General features: G+C 41.8%; 1 protein-coding gene across 4 annotated transcripts in view; it reads left to right on the top strand.

The window, feature by feature from the left end:
• The window catches only part of RYR3 (ryanodine receptor 3), a 2,047,168-nt gene that overhangs the window by 825,737 nt on the left and 1,207,559 nt on the right, over positions 1 to 13,872 (top strand). For all 4 annotated transcript variants that reach the window (XM_085627314.1, XM_085627313.1, XM_085627312.1 and 1 more), the window contains one exon: positions 2,259 to 2,464. In XM_085627314.1, the coding sequence (XP_085483440.1) occupies positions 2,259 to 2,464 (206 nt within the window). The remainder of the gene's footprint in view (positions 1 to 2,258; positions 2,465 to 13,872) is intronic.

The raw sequence follows: 13,872 nt of genomic DNA, 5'->3' as shown, positions 1-13,872 counted from the left end.
CCCAGTGGGCATATCACATACAATTTTACTGCAGCTGTACAGTGTCTCAGTCACGCCCAAGTGGGCTGGTGATGTTCTATCGTAATAGTCCTGTGACACCTTCATCAAGTATGATGCTTCTCTCCCCGCATAATTATGCTGATTGTTGTTATATCATGCCATGATTTCTGCAAGATCCTGTTTACAAAAGAAATGTATATAGCAGTGTAAACAAAATTGATAATTCTAAAAACCCTTAATACAATTATAAAACACATGTATTTACATGATTTCATAAAGGACTACTACAATTAAAAGAGAGGGGGGTTCTTGGCCCCCCTCCCCGACCCTTGTTATACCCTGTGGACCACAGGGCCATATGTTTTTTAAATTGAAGGGGAGGGGGATGCCGTAGACCTCCTCCCCGAGCCTTCTTAGGCCATGGGACCCCTAACTCAGCACCACTTTGAAAATTAAAGAGGAGGGGGGCATGTGCCCCCCCCCCCGAACCTTTCCTGGCCCAGGTACGCAATCCCTGGTGCCAGCACTCTTAAAGGTGGTTGCCGTGTGCCCATCCAGGGCTCCAGCAAATACTTGTTGGGGGCCGCGAGAATTACCACAAGATCCCATGACACCAGCCGGCTCCTCGCATGCAGCGGGAGCCAGCATTGCTCCCACCCTGAAGGAGCAGCTTTTTATGGAGCCATATTTAGATCTATTTCCCTGCCTGCATTACTGCGGGCAGGGAAACAGATCAAAAGTCTGCTCCCAGCTGGTGGGACCAGACTGTGTGTTTGCTCCTGCTTGGCGGGAGATTCAAAAATGCTTCTGCCAACAGGAGCAAATACAGGTTTTCCTGCCTGCGCCGATGCGGGCAGGGAAACTGTTATGTCCCGGTGGTGAGCTACATCAGCCATACAATGTGTCCATTACAACAACATGGTGCCACCAAGAAAGTGTTGATGTTGTCGCTGTCTACTCTTAAAATGAACTTTAATGTGGAAATCTATCTTTCCTTTTATGGTAATTTTCCGCTTTTTCAAAGATTATTCCTACAAAAACTTTAATGTTTTGAATAAAAGTCACATTTTTAGTCACCTAAAAATCTGTCACTACAACCGACTTCCAACTTTTTCCTGAAAAATACTCTAACTTCAAAATCTGAGTGCTTTCTATGCTTTCAGTAAAAATCCTTATGTTTCACAAAATTAAAATGTACTCTATGGCCTTTATCGAGAATAAAACCATTATTCAAATGCATATCCATGCATTACTGGAGAACGATTCTATTTTCTAAAAGAAGGCAAGGTGGAATTATTGATTGACTTCCTCTTTTAAAAATAAACCAGTATGCGTAAAGAAACCCTACTCGCATCAATTATTTAACATTAAGAAAAGGGTAAATGCTCAAAAAAAAAATGAGAATGTACGACTTTATTCATATATTCACAAACTTTTTTAGACATTGAATATTACATGTTTTCTGCAGTTACCACAGAAAAGTCAAGGACCAAGGCATCCACAGCTACTTTCTAAAGAAATCTGGAGTGAAACCTTAGTGATTTTCATTCTATTAAAAAGTGTGAATGTGTTTTTGTAGTACCACCTGTTCCTTGGCTCAGGGGCCATGAATGCAACAGTAAAATTAGAAAGTAAAGAGGACTGGATGAATCATAATTACATGTGTAGTTTCCATTTGTGTCCTTCTACTCTCTCAGCAGCACAAATTAAGTAATTTGAACAACCAGGGGTTGTTCTACGAGTATAACACAAACATCCTTTAAATCAAATAAAATTAAATCAATAGCTACATTGAAATTCTGAATTTGTGGTGATTTAACAAAATTATGTTTAAAAATCATCACCTCATATCGAAACATCTCTGTGAAAAGGAGCTCAGTAGGGATCACATTTCCTGTATTTTATTATTGTATAAGGCAAGCCAATGACACACCATGCCAGCTGGAGAAGTAGCACCAGAACTAATTGGGAGTCCCTCTGACCTGGGGCTCTAGTAGTCCTTCAAGATGGTGTATCTGAGAATGGGAAAGTTTGGTGGATGGTGGGTGGAGACATGCCTTCTTAATGACATGCAAAGTACTACCAACAAGCCTCAGATCACCAAAACTAGACCATTCCTCAGAACTTGAGTGCAGTAAAAATATCGAAACATAATTTAAACCATCCGTACAGCCTTGGAATCTTCTTTCATTTTTTCTATAATGCTAACTTATTTTTGTGGGTTTGTTTTTCTGTATGTTAATCTATTTTTTACACAGCTGATGGAACTCTGGAGCGAGTCAGCATTGACAAGATCCGCTTCTTCAGGGTAGAGAAGACGTATGCAGTGAAAAACGGAAAGTGGTACTTTGAGTTTGAAGCTGTGACAGGCGGAGACATGCGCGTGGGATGGGCAAGGCCAGGGTGCAGACCCGACATAGATTTGGGAGCTGACTACCAGGCCTTCGTCTTTGAAGGTGGAAGAGTAAGTTCAACAATTTTTTTAAACTTACCATTCATTCACACTTTTGCAGGGAATGCAGGCATTAGCTGACCTTCGAAGAAATTGAACAGCATATATTTAGAAGTGACCATTACCCTGCTATAAAAACTGCATTTTGTCAAAGTAGTTTAAATAGACATTAGTGTTTTTCTCCCTTTCTGAACCCCAATGTTCCTCTTTTCAGCTGTGCAATTTTTGAAGAAATCTGCAGGAGAAATGGTGTGACATTTGTCAGTGACTCCTTTGTCCATGCTGAGTATAGGAAATACATATGAGACATAAAATCACTGCAGTTAACACTTTCAAGAAACAAAGCACAATGGCAATACACTATTCTACATTCAGCCTATCTACCTCATTCACCAAAGACATGGCTGAATCCTCAAAACCAAGGGCTGTCTTCAAGCCAGTGAAGTGTGTGGAGCCAGAAAAGCTCCTACACTTCACACTCAATGTATTTATTGCCTTCTTAATTCCGAGCATAAACCGAAGAACAGTGACGTGTGCAAAGTTCAACTCTGAAAGATAGAGGATATAGGCTGCAGCATATCCTGAACACAATTTACCAGGGGTATCCTCTGAGAAAAGTGCTGTAAAATCCCAAAAGCGTAAACTGGATGGATATGGATCAAATGAAACAGCTATCGGTGTTGCAGGGATTCTGCTCATGCACAGAACTATGCGCAGGAAACCAGGACCTTGGTGTATTGTTGTGTACCAAAAAAGCAACCTCAGTGCCCAGAACCCCAATCCGACTAGCATTAGTTTCTCATTCGTTCTCCGTACTACAGCAAAGCTACCAATGATTAGACAACCTAGAACATGTGACTTAGTAAACTCTCAGGAATAGTGGGAAACAAGAACACTCTTTTGTTCACACTCATACTTGTCCACAACATGAGTAAACAGAGACACTGTATAGTTTAAAATGTTTATTTTTAACTAACGTGTTCCAAGATGCAGTACTCTAGCCAACAGGAGCAGCATAATGCATACAAACAATATAATTAGCATTGTTACAATTCCATAAAGCACAAAAGAGGAAATCATATTATAATGACAGTGGAAACAGCACTATAGCTCCTTTTACCACCCTCCCCGTTCTCAGTTTAGAATAATTATAGAAGACCTCTGGGCTTTGTCAGCGAGACCCCATACATACGAGATCAGATGCACTGAATTACATCTCAGGACCAGCACAGCTATTCTATGTTGGAAAGGTTTTCTCCAAGTGCTCTTGCATGCATGTAATGCCAAATTAAAAGCACCCGAGTTGGGCCGCTGTGCTTCATGTTATGTCTATGTGATTGGGACTGGCCAAAGTGAATCAACAGCATACATTGTTATTCGAACTTGAACAGGCTGTACAGGTGCCCCCCTGGGTATGTGAAAGGTAGACAGTTCTCATGTGAAGCAGCTTCAGCAAAGTATTTCACAAGAACAGAGCCCTGTAGTGTTGTGTGCAAAAGCGGCAGAAAGGCAGCCAAGCGTATACTACTCATGCTAACTTAGCAATGTCTGCTGTTAACCCCATTTCCCCACTACACCCTCCCCTTGGTATGACCAACGGACATTGGACTCAATAGAACACAGAGTTCAAGTAAGATTGAGCAAGAATTAGGAGCAACAGTCATAATTGGGTAAAGAGTCAAATGGTGCACTAATTCGTGCATTAAAAAACTCAATTTGAGAGAAAAAAGTGAACATGAAAAACCATAAAAAAAAGTATCCGGCAGATGATGGAAGTCATCCAGGTTAATCCATTAAGGTGTATGCGCAGTAAATTGCAACAGCCTCCAAGAGGAAGTCATTGTTATCGTCAGAAAAGAGAGTAGCCATCCATTCCATCAAAGTGAATGAACATACATGTTCATCAACAATGGGAGCTTCTAGCACCATCAGTGGATAACTTGCTTGTTCCTCAAGAAAACTTTGTTGTAGGAAATCATGTCTAGCTGCACAGACATCCCATTCCGCTAGAACTCCAACCGCAGCTGCGCAGGCCATAATCCCAACACCAGAACATTCCAGCTCATGCACCACTAGAGGACTCATTAGCAGGTCATAATCCGAGGCAGGAGACACCATATTGAGAGGCAAAGATCCAATGCCCATTCGAATGAACATTCCATGCAGTGGAAGACTGGTTGCACGCAAGTGAAATAACCAAAACGGAAGGATAATCCATAAACCACGCTTAGAGTGGCCAGTGGTAAAGTACCGTAGCATTCAAGCATACGACTACAAAGTAGCAGCAGCCGGTCCTGGCTGTTTGGTGCCACAGGAAGAGCATCCATGTCGGAGCACGCAAATTAACAGAAGGACTCCAGTGGCTAGTGCAAGTAACAGCAGAAAGCCACCGAAGACGCTGGAAAAAATAGAATGAATAAATGCCGTTATTACACCAAATATAGTTTGAAAAGAGGTCACAAGGCCAGAGCCCACAGTCTTAAAAAAATGGGCAATGCCTGTCCTGTTACAAGCATTGAAGATAGTGTGAATTAACACCCCAAAATGTAGTGGGCGATCAGTATTGAGAAGCGCATGTGCCTCTGTACGGGTGTCAGCCACGTGAAGGACGAAGGTCTCACGGGCAGATGTGAGAGAAACTTATTTTTTGGACAACAATGCTCTTATTCTGCTCAATTTGTTGGACTTTGCCTTCAAGGTCGGAATGGAAGGCCAAATCGAGATGTCGAGCCTCCCATGCGGGGGTGGAAAAAGCACATTTTTACAGCAAACCACACGCCTTGAGACTGTTACAATGTAAGGTATGTCAGCAAGCATGCTGCAGCACTCTTCATTATTTAAAAGCAAATAGCTACCGTTTGCTAGCAGTGTAAACGTTGGGGTGATAGCTGGTACTGGGTGACCCTTCAAAATACACGCCAGATTAGGCACTGATAAATTACATGCGTCGTGCAATTGTATATTCTTACACACAAGAATGATCAGGCCAAGAATCACATGATTACCCAGTGAGATACACCTCTTTGTCATCCCACAAGCATCTGTATGTGAAGGGCAATAGACCAAGCTAATTTAGAAAAAGTGCTTGCTGTTATTGATAATAGTATTAACACTCTTTCTTCTCGTATTTACACATTAGACAATAGTGTTTCATCTGTTGTGGAATCAATTGTTCATGATGAAGTGTCCGTTTTGTATCATGGTCAAAATAGGTTGCGTTCTGTTATGCAGTTTGCCTGGACATTGCAAAGTTTGAAAATGGGTAAAGTTCAATGGGATTGCATGAACACGTCATTGTTATTTACGCCATTTAACTTGACAGATAGACAGCAGTTTATGTCCATGAAGGATTCCACATACACTATGTTACATATTAAAAAATTAGAACCTTTGCCTTTTTCCGTTGCTGAGACTAATTTGGCAGTATGGCTCATCCATTGGGTAATAACTCTGCCATTTTCCTTGTTTAAATTTAGTTCATGTATGAACATGAACTATTCTGTGCATAGTTCTGTGCATGAGCAGAATCCCTGCAACATGGCGCCCAATATGGGGCCATGAATTTGGGAAGTTAACTGCATCCCACACTATTCCATCCGCAACTGGCCAGGCAGAGATGTTAACAAAAGTCTGGTCCCTTTTCATGATGTGTGATGAGGAGTGCGGTGCCAAAGTTCCATCAATTACTTTAACTGCAGAGCGTTCAGTGAGGTAGTGACCATTGATTAAAAGGAAGAAAAATGTCACAAATCCAATCGACATGAACATAAGAATGGTGATGAGCACCAACCAAATGTATGTCCAAGTAGGAACCAAATAATTTCTTTTAAACCAGTTGACAAAAACAGTAAATATGGATGGGGGACTCGATGATGTGGAGTTTGAGTCAAAGGAAGAATGTGACTGGTTCAGTGTGTTGTCTTGCAAACCAGGCAATGATTCTGTAGCGGGATACGTATATTCAGTTTCTTCACGAAGACAGCAAGCCAGAGGGTATAGCAAAGGATCAGTAACAGCGGTCATCTCTATGGCAGTGTCAGGCCTGATGTTGCTGGAATTGGCCAAGACTGTATTTCTGGATATTGTAGGACAGTAAACAGCAGGATGTTATGTAGAATCGGTCAGGCGTTGTAGTTTGACATTGTCCACTGAGATGTATCTGTTATCTTTGCGACCAGGAAGTGGTGGTAAAATGACTGTACGAGTACCCTTCACGCTAAGCACTGGGAAGGGTGCACAATAAGAGGGGTCAAACTCTTTCTTGTTCTTCACCTTCTCATGGACCAGGTCACCGATCTTGGGTAGCCAGCTGACTACTGAAATCTGCAGCGCTGCTTGAGTGGCCGTGGGTAAATGTTCCTTTGCAAGACTGTCTCGAGTCTCTTGTAGATTCTGCAACACATCAGAATGATTATCTACTTCAAAGGACGCGGCTGTAGACGCCATGTCTAGACCATCAAGGTCTGGAACAAACATTTTCATGCCAAAGAGCATTTCGTATGGGGTCCGCCCACCCAGAGATCTTCTAGGGAGATTATTTAGTGCACGTTGTACGCTATATAAATGCGCAAACCAGTTCCTGCCAGTACCTATAACTGTAGCTGCCAAGGATTGCTTTAAATCACGGTTCATTCGCTCCACAACTGAGTTGCCCTCAGGCCTGTATGGAGATGAAAATTTGACTTGCACCCCCAAAGACCGCATGGCATCCTTGTACGCCTTAGAGGCGAACACGGGACCCTGGTCAGAATGAAAGGTGCCACATGCAAAAATTCCCACAAAGACACGCAAATCCCTGATGACAGTTCGTGCGTCAGCACGGCGTTGTGGACAAACCCAAAGAAAACGTGTGTATGAATCAACTGCAACCAAGATAAACTTATATGCAGTATCTGATGAAAATGGACCGCAGTGATCTAAATAAACACAACTGAATGGTTTATTAGAAATGTACAACTGTGTTTGTGGTGGGCCGCTGTGCTTCATGTTATGTCTATGTGTGAGGGACTGGCCAAAGTGAATCAACAGCATACATTGTTATTCAACCTTGAACAGGCTGTACAGACAGAGATCGCAGTGCCCCGCTGGATATATGAAAGGTAGACTGTTCTCATGTGAAGCAGCTTCAGCAAACTATTTCACGAGAACAGAGCCCTGTAGTGTCGTGTGCAAAAGCGGCAGAATGGCAGCCAAGCATATACTACTCATGCTAACTTAGCAAGGTCTGCTGTTAACCCCATTTCCCCACTACACCAGGGCCACGTCAGAGTTCTGTCTTATTCCCACCATGAATGAATGAATGAATCAGAGGTATTTATAAAGCGCACAGCTACTCAGAAAGAGTGTCCCGGCACTAGAGAACCTCAGAACTAGTCTGCTGCTGTCCCTGGAGGGTGGAGGGAACTGAAGAGCCAGGTATTAAGCATCTTTCTAAAGGTAAATAAGTCTGTATGAGAACCTCTGTGCCTGCCTCAAACGAGCAGACCACTGGTCAGGGTGAGGTAGCGTAGAAGCAGTCAAAATCTATTCCTATGCTGTCTACCAGTGTAGGATACACTCTGTTTGTTGCCTATAAAGTCGAAAAAAGCACCATTAATGGGTACTTCAAAGGTGACAATCCCATCGTAAATAATTTGTCCTATCACCGATGAAGCTATTGTGGACCAGTAAGCCCTCATCATCATTGAGAATCAAGGAAACCCTGCCACTGACAAAGCAACTGTCAATAAAGGCTATGCTACCAGAATCAACACCATCATTAACAAAATCACCACTGTTGATGAAGAAGACATATTTGTCGGAGATGAAGAAGACACATTTGTCGGAGAAAGTACCATTGACAAAGACACAGTCAGTGCTCCAGGTACTTCCGTTGATGAAGACATCCTCACCTGCACAAGTCCTGGCCAATGGTTAAACATCACCAATCAACGAAACTGATGACAATACCAGTATCTGTGTTTATGACACCTACACCTTCATGGAAAATATTTATCACATCACCCACAATATCACCATTTGTAACAGTAATAATTTCAGCTACAACTTCACACATCATTACAATAACTACTGCACTGCCCAAAGTTCAGTAGCCTCTACATTGCCGTTAATGCAGATGGTTTTACTGATGAGGATCACAACCACCTGCACGGCTTCTAGATGATTCATTTTCAGTGTTCTCACACAAAGAAGAATTTTCATATAAAATTCAGACATACAACAGATGTACTGTGATGATCATATTGGACCGAACACACCCTCTCAGGTGGAGGGGGTGGGGCCTCACAATCTTAGCATACACTTTGTGAAATGTTACAGGTCTCATGAATGACCTTACTGTGGCCAACTGCCGGAACTAGAAATTCAGCAAACTTTTAATTCTCAAATGGTGCAAATGCCCATTGTACAGGGCATATGTAAAATGATGATTGACCTTAATCCAAGGTTGCCAGCAGTTGCTCTGCAAGGCCCACCCCAAGCCATTGGATTTAACACCTGAACCAATGATATATGTAGAGTTACAAAAGATACTACATTAAAACATTCTACTACAGGAAGATCCACTGACTCAGCCACAAGTTTGAGAAGTGATCCTGGACATGGCATGCCTTCTGACGCTGATCGGAAGAAAGTGATAAATACTCAGACCATGGCACTGACACCTCTCATGATGATATTCAGTACCTCTGAAAGGAAAGATTATGTTCCAGCAGAGATGTGGGGGAAAGGGCCACTCAGAGGTTTACCCTACTCTGGTCTCTGTTGAAAAGAAATCCTTCTCTTATTTATTTTAAAGATAAAAACTGGTGAATCAGAACAACCCCACCACTTGACTGTGTAGTCTTACTTCTATGCTGAATCCTGGAACAGTATCCACTGCATGTTTCTCAAAGGACCTTCCCTTTAATGGTTAGCATCTGTTTGAAACACATGTGGATGAAGCCTTTCAGTTTATAAAGATTGATACAGGCATGGCAAAATCACTGTGAGTCTTACAAAAGAGACACCCTTACATCGACTTTATATGGCAGCAATATGGACGATGATTGTTTCAGTTAGGAGCTCCATCTGCCTTTCATTCCTATAGGCATGGATATTATCTGCAGAATCATAACAACATGAAGTATGGAAGAGAAGATACGGAAAATCAACAACAAAGGGAAAAGATCCATCAACAAACAAAAGCAAGGAAAAGGATGACAACCTAACTGGGGGGCAGTTGAGACTGCCGGGAGGAGGGTGTAGTAGGGGCATATATATCAACCTGGTAAAACATGACATCAGATCATTGGGTATTAGACATAATTTAGCATGGACACGCACTAGAATTTACAACAATGTATCTGATATCGCCTCTGACAGAAAACAAACACCACCCTTATGACACATAAAAAAGCTGCTGCTCAAAAAAGCCATAGAACCAGTAACAAACTGCATGAGGAACCTAGGGTTTAACTCAAGATTATTCCTCATCCAGAAAACAACGAAGATTATTCTAATTCTTTGAGCATTAAACAGTCATGTGAAGAAGAACACTTTCAAGATGCTATCCTTAGTGGATGTGTAGCAGTCAATAAATAAAGATGATTATATGGCATCCATTTATCTGGAGGATGCACATTTCCATCTGATGATCCATCAAAAGCAACTCTGCTTCATGGTGGACTGACATTCCACTAGTCCAAGTCACATCCATTCAGCCTCAGTCACCACTCGGGGTATTTACGAAATGCTGCACCCCTCGCTGGTGGCCGACTACATATGTTGTCAGGGATTAAGAATAAATCAATATCTCGACAACTGGATCATTACAGCGCTATCAAACATCAGCTTCAGTCTTGCAATCCAGAAATCTGCTAGAGTGATTGGTCATACACTCAACATCAACAAATAAATATTGTGGTACTGACCGAGCACATTTTGTTCTTCACAGCAAATATCTGTGCAGATCAACTGACAGTTATATCAATTGAAGTAAAGAGGAGACCAGTTAATTAGCCTAATTCAGGATATTGTACCAAAAACTTGATAATAGAAAGGAAATTAAAGGTGCAGGAAGGTCTAGATGGGGAATGCAAGCAAGTAACTTGCTACTGGGCTGATTATATAAGTAAACAACAAATGAAAAAGGCTAAAGTCTTGCGGAAAGAAAATGAAACTATTCTGGTGAACACCTATAAAAGCTCAAAACATGTCTTCTGACAAAAGATATCTCGATAAATAGGTGGTAGCAGATTTGACAGACCACCAGCGAGCAAACTATGGTCTCCTCAAGAACACAAAATGCACAATGACCTACTAGAACTGAGGGCTGCCAAGTTGACATTGAAGGTATTCCTACATATGATATGGCAGAATTATGTCAAAATGCGAACAGCCAGCATGAGAACACTTTATTACATCCAGAAATAGGGAGGAACAATGTCCAAACAACTATCACCAGAAGCTCTACAACTGTGGCATTGGACTTTGAGGCTTCACATGATTGTATCTGTAGAACATGTTCAAAATAGCAGATTCCCTCAGCAGAAAGTACTTAAACGGCCATAAATGGGAAAATAGGTAGCAAACAGCTAGATCTGATCTACAAAAGATGGGACCCACCAAGGTTGGAATTTTGTGACCCCTGTGAAAACATCACAAGAAGTTGGTGATGTCCCATCTCCCAAGCGAAAGTGCTTTCAAATCCTTGTTTAGGGAAACATATTTATGCTTTGCTCTGATAGTGCTCATACCAGGAGTACTACAGTAGAGGAAGAAAGAACTGTGTACCATCATCTAAGTTGCTCCTCGTTGGGACAATCAAATCTGGTACATCTCGATTCGAGGAATCAAAGCTGAATCTTTAATCAAGATCCGGCGTCTCTGCACCTGACTGGCTTTTGTAGATCTTACATTGGTATTGTTAAACATTCCACCCAGCAATAAAAAGATCCTAGAGGTGGTGAGGGCTCCTTCCACAGTTAAGAAATAGTCTTTAAAATGGAAGAGATTTTATAACTGGGCATCAGCAAATATGATTGATACCCTTTCCATGCATCCACTTGAAACTCTACCAAAGTTTTGATGTGTCAGGGCTAAGTTATACATCTACCACAGTACACCAAGTTTCCATTTCAGGTACCTAAGAACCCCATCTACACCTTCGTTATTCTCCACCAGGGAGGTAAAACAATTACTGCAAGGCCTGTTTCATACTTACCCACCATTACAAAAGAATCCACCAGCAATGGAGTTAAAGTTCTAGGCCAACTGATCAGAGAACCATTCGAATCAGAACTCAATGTTTCCCTTCAAATGTTGTGATGAAAGACTGCTTTCCTTCCAGCTGCCACCTCAGCAAGAAGACTGGGAGAGATTCAGGCTTTCTCAGTGAAACCACAGCAGCGGTAATTTCACGGTAATTTCTGAATGCAAAACCTCATTACCTCCAATTTACTGCTGTAAAGGTACTGGACCCTTGCCGCTGTATATTACCTTCAGGAGACTTTACATAAACATGAAAAATCAAAAATGCATTCAAGATTTAAGCCAATAAAGAGAGCTGTGAGTATTTTAAAGGGTTTTATTTTCTTAGTTAAAAGTGAAGTTTTTCTGACCCTTTATTCATTAGTCAAATATCAATCAGGTTACAGAATTTGGAAATTAGGAAAATAGCATTAATACAGAACATATTACAGTCTACATATAAGCATCACATGTAGAAAAGAAAATGTGGCGCAAAATGTCCGTCAAAACTCTTAAAGAGTTTCTAAGAAAAGAGTGAGTCTTGCAAGGCTAATCAATAATTAATAATGGCGTAAATCTCCCATAAAGAGAAATAAATGCATAGGACAAATACATCTGTTCAAAAGCAGTTAGTCAAAGCATGAAATTTAAAGTTTAGCACCTAAAATCTAAACCTGTTCTGATCCTCTCAGCTCTCTCTCTGCCTCGCCGTGCTGTTCCTCTGTCTCTCTGTTTCAGGAGCTGCAAAATAGCCCCCACAGATGCAGCCCCTCCATCTCTATCTAAGGCTTCCAGTTATCTGACTACTGTCCTGCCTGGCGTTCAGGAAAAAATGAGCAAAAAAGCCACCCCTCCCACTTGTAAGCCATATTTCAAGCAAAAGTCCACTTGCTTGGTCCTCATAGCTGGTCCAATCAGAACTTCAAGACACACCGTCTCCCCATGGGCTGACTGGATACGTCATTAATCAGGCGTGTTCTTCATTACATGACTTCACATCCTTTTACATTTTAAAACAATTACATTTTCTGTAACAAAAAGTATTATTTATGAGGAAACAGAAAAATACATTTTATAAGAAAAATGTGTGCTCTGCAGTTTCTCTTAACTCCACTGTTTAAACAGGCTACAAAAAAAAATTAAAAAAATATGCAACATAGTGAAGGTCGAAGAGACGGAAACAGGAGAGCGTGATTTATTAACAAAGCCCTTTCATTGAAAGTTGGTAGGGAAGAGGAGCACATTCCATTCTAATCTTCAAGTGCAAAAAAACTGCAGTAAGCCGAGTCCACTAAAATCACGTGGTTTTCTACAGTGCAAAAACACATTTCAGACCATTTCTACTCTTGCAAAAATACATGTTAATTCAGCACAATTATATGCTATTTTGAAAGTACAAATATTTTTTCTAAATTAATGTGCATTCTATAGTAAGATTACATATTGATTAATCACATTTAAACATGGCTGTTTAATTAATTTTTACAACAAACAAATGATGAACGGAATGCTGACAATGCAGACATTCTCCCCCAGTCAAGAGATCTGGGTTAAATCCATCGTTCTTTTGCCCACTACGCCACCCCAGTTCAGACATGGCCATATGCAAATCGGTCTTGACCCTGTGCCTCATGGGAACAGTCCAGCCCGAACTGCCAAGCCATGTCTTCCCTGGACCGGAATCAAGCATCCTAGGACCGGTTTCTGGCTATCAGCCGTCATCAGCCAGGATAGCTTGACTCCAGTGGCGTAGTGAGCACGGGACCCACGTCTGGGCATACCCATCCCACTTAGGGCGAAAAGCGTTACAACAAACAAATGATGAACGGAATGCTGACAATGCAGACATTCTCCCCCAGTCAAGAGATCTGGGTTAAATCCATCGTTCTTTTGCCCACTACGCCACCCCAGTTCAGACATGGCCATATGCAAATCGGTCTTGACCCTGTGCCTCATAGGAACAGTCCAGCCCGAACTGCCAAGCCATGTCTTCCCTGGACCGGAATCAAGCATCCTAGGACCGGTTTCTGGCTATCAGCCGTGATCAGCCAGGATAGCTTGACTCCAGTGGCGTAGTGAGCACGGGACCCACGTCTGGGCATACCCATCCCACTTAGGGCGAAAAGCGTTACAACAAACAAATGATGAACGGAATGCTGACAATGCAGACATTCTCCCCCAGTCAAGAGATC

The sequence above is a fragment of the Triturus cristatus genome, chromosome 9 (genome assembly GCF_964204655.1).
Source record: "Triturus cristatus chromosome 9, aTriCri1.1, whole genome shotgun sequence".
Lineage (NCBI taxonomy): Eukaryota > Metazoa > Chordata > Amphibia > Caudata > Salamandridae > Triturus > Triturus cristatus.
The sequence above is the reverse complement of the archived record's forward strand: the minus strand, read 5'-3'. Positions and strand labels throughout refer to the sequence as shown.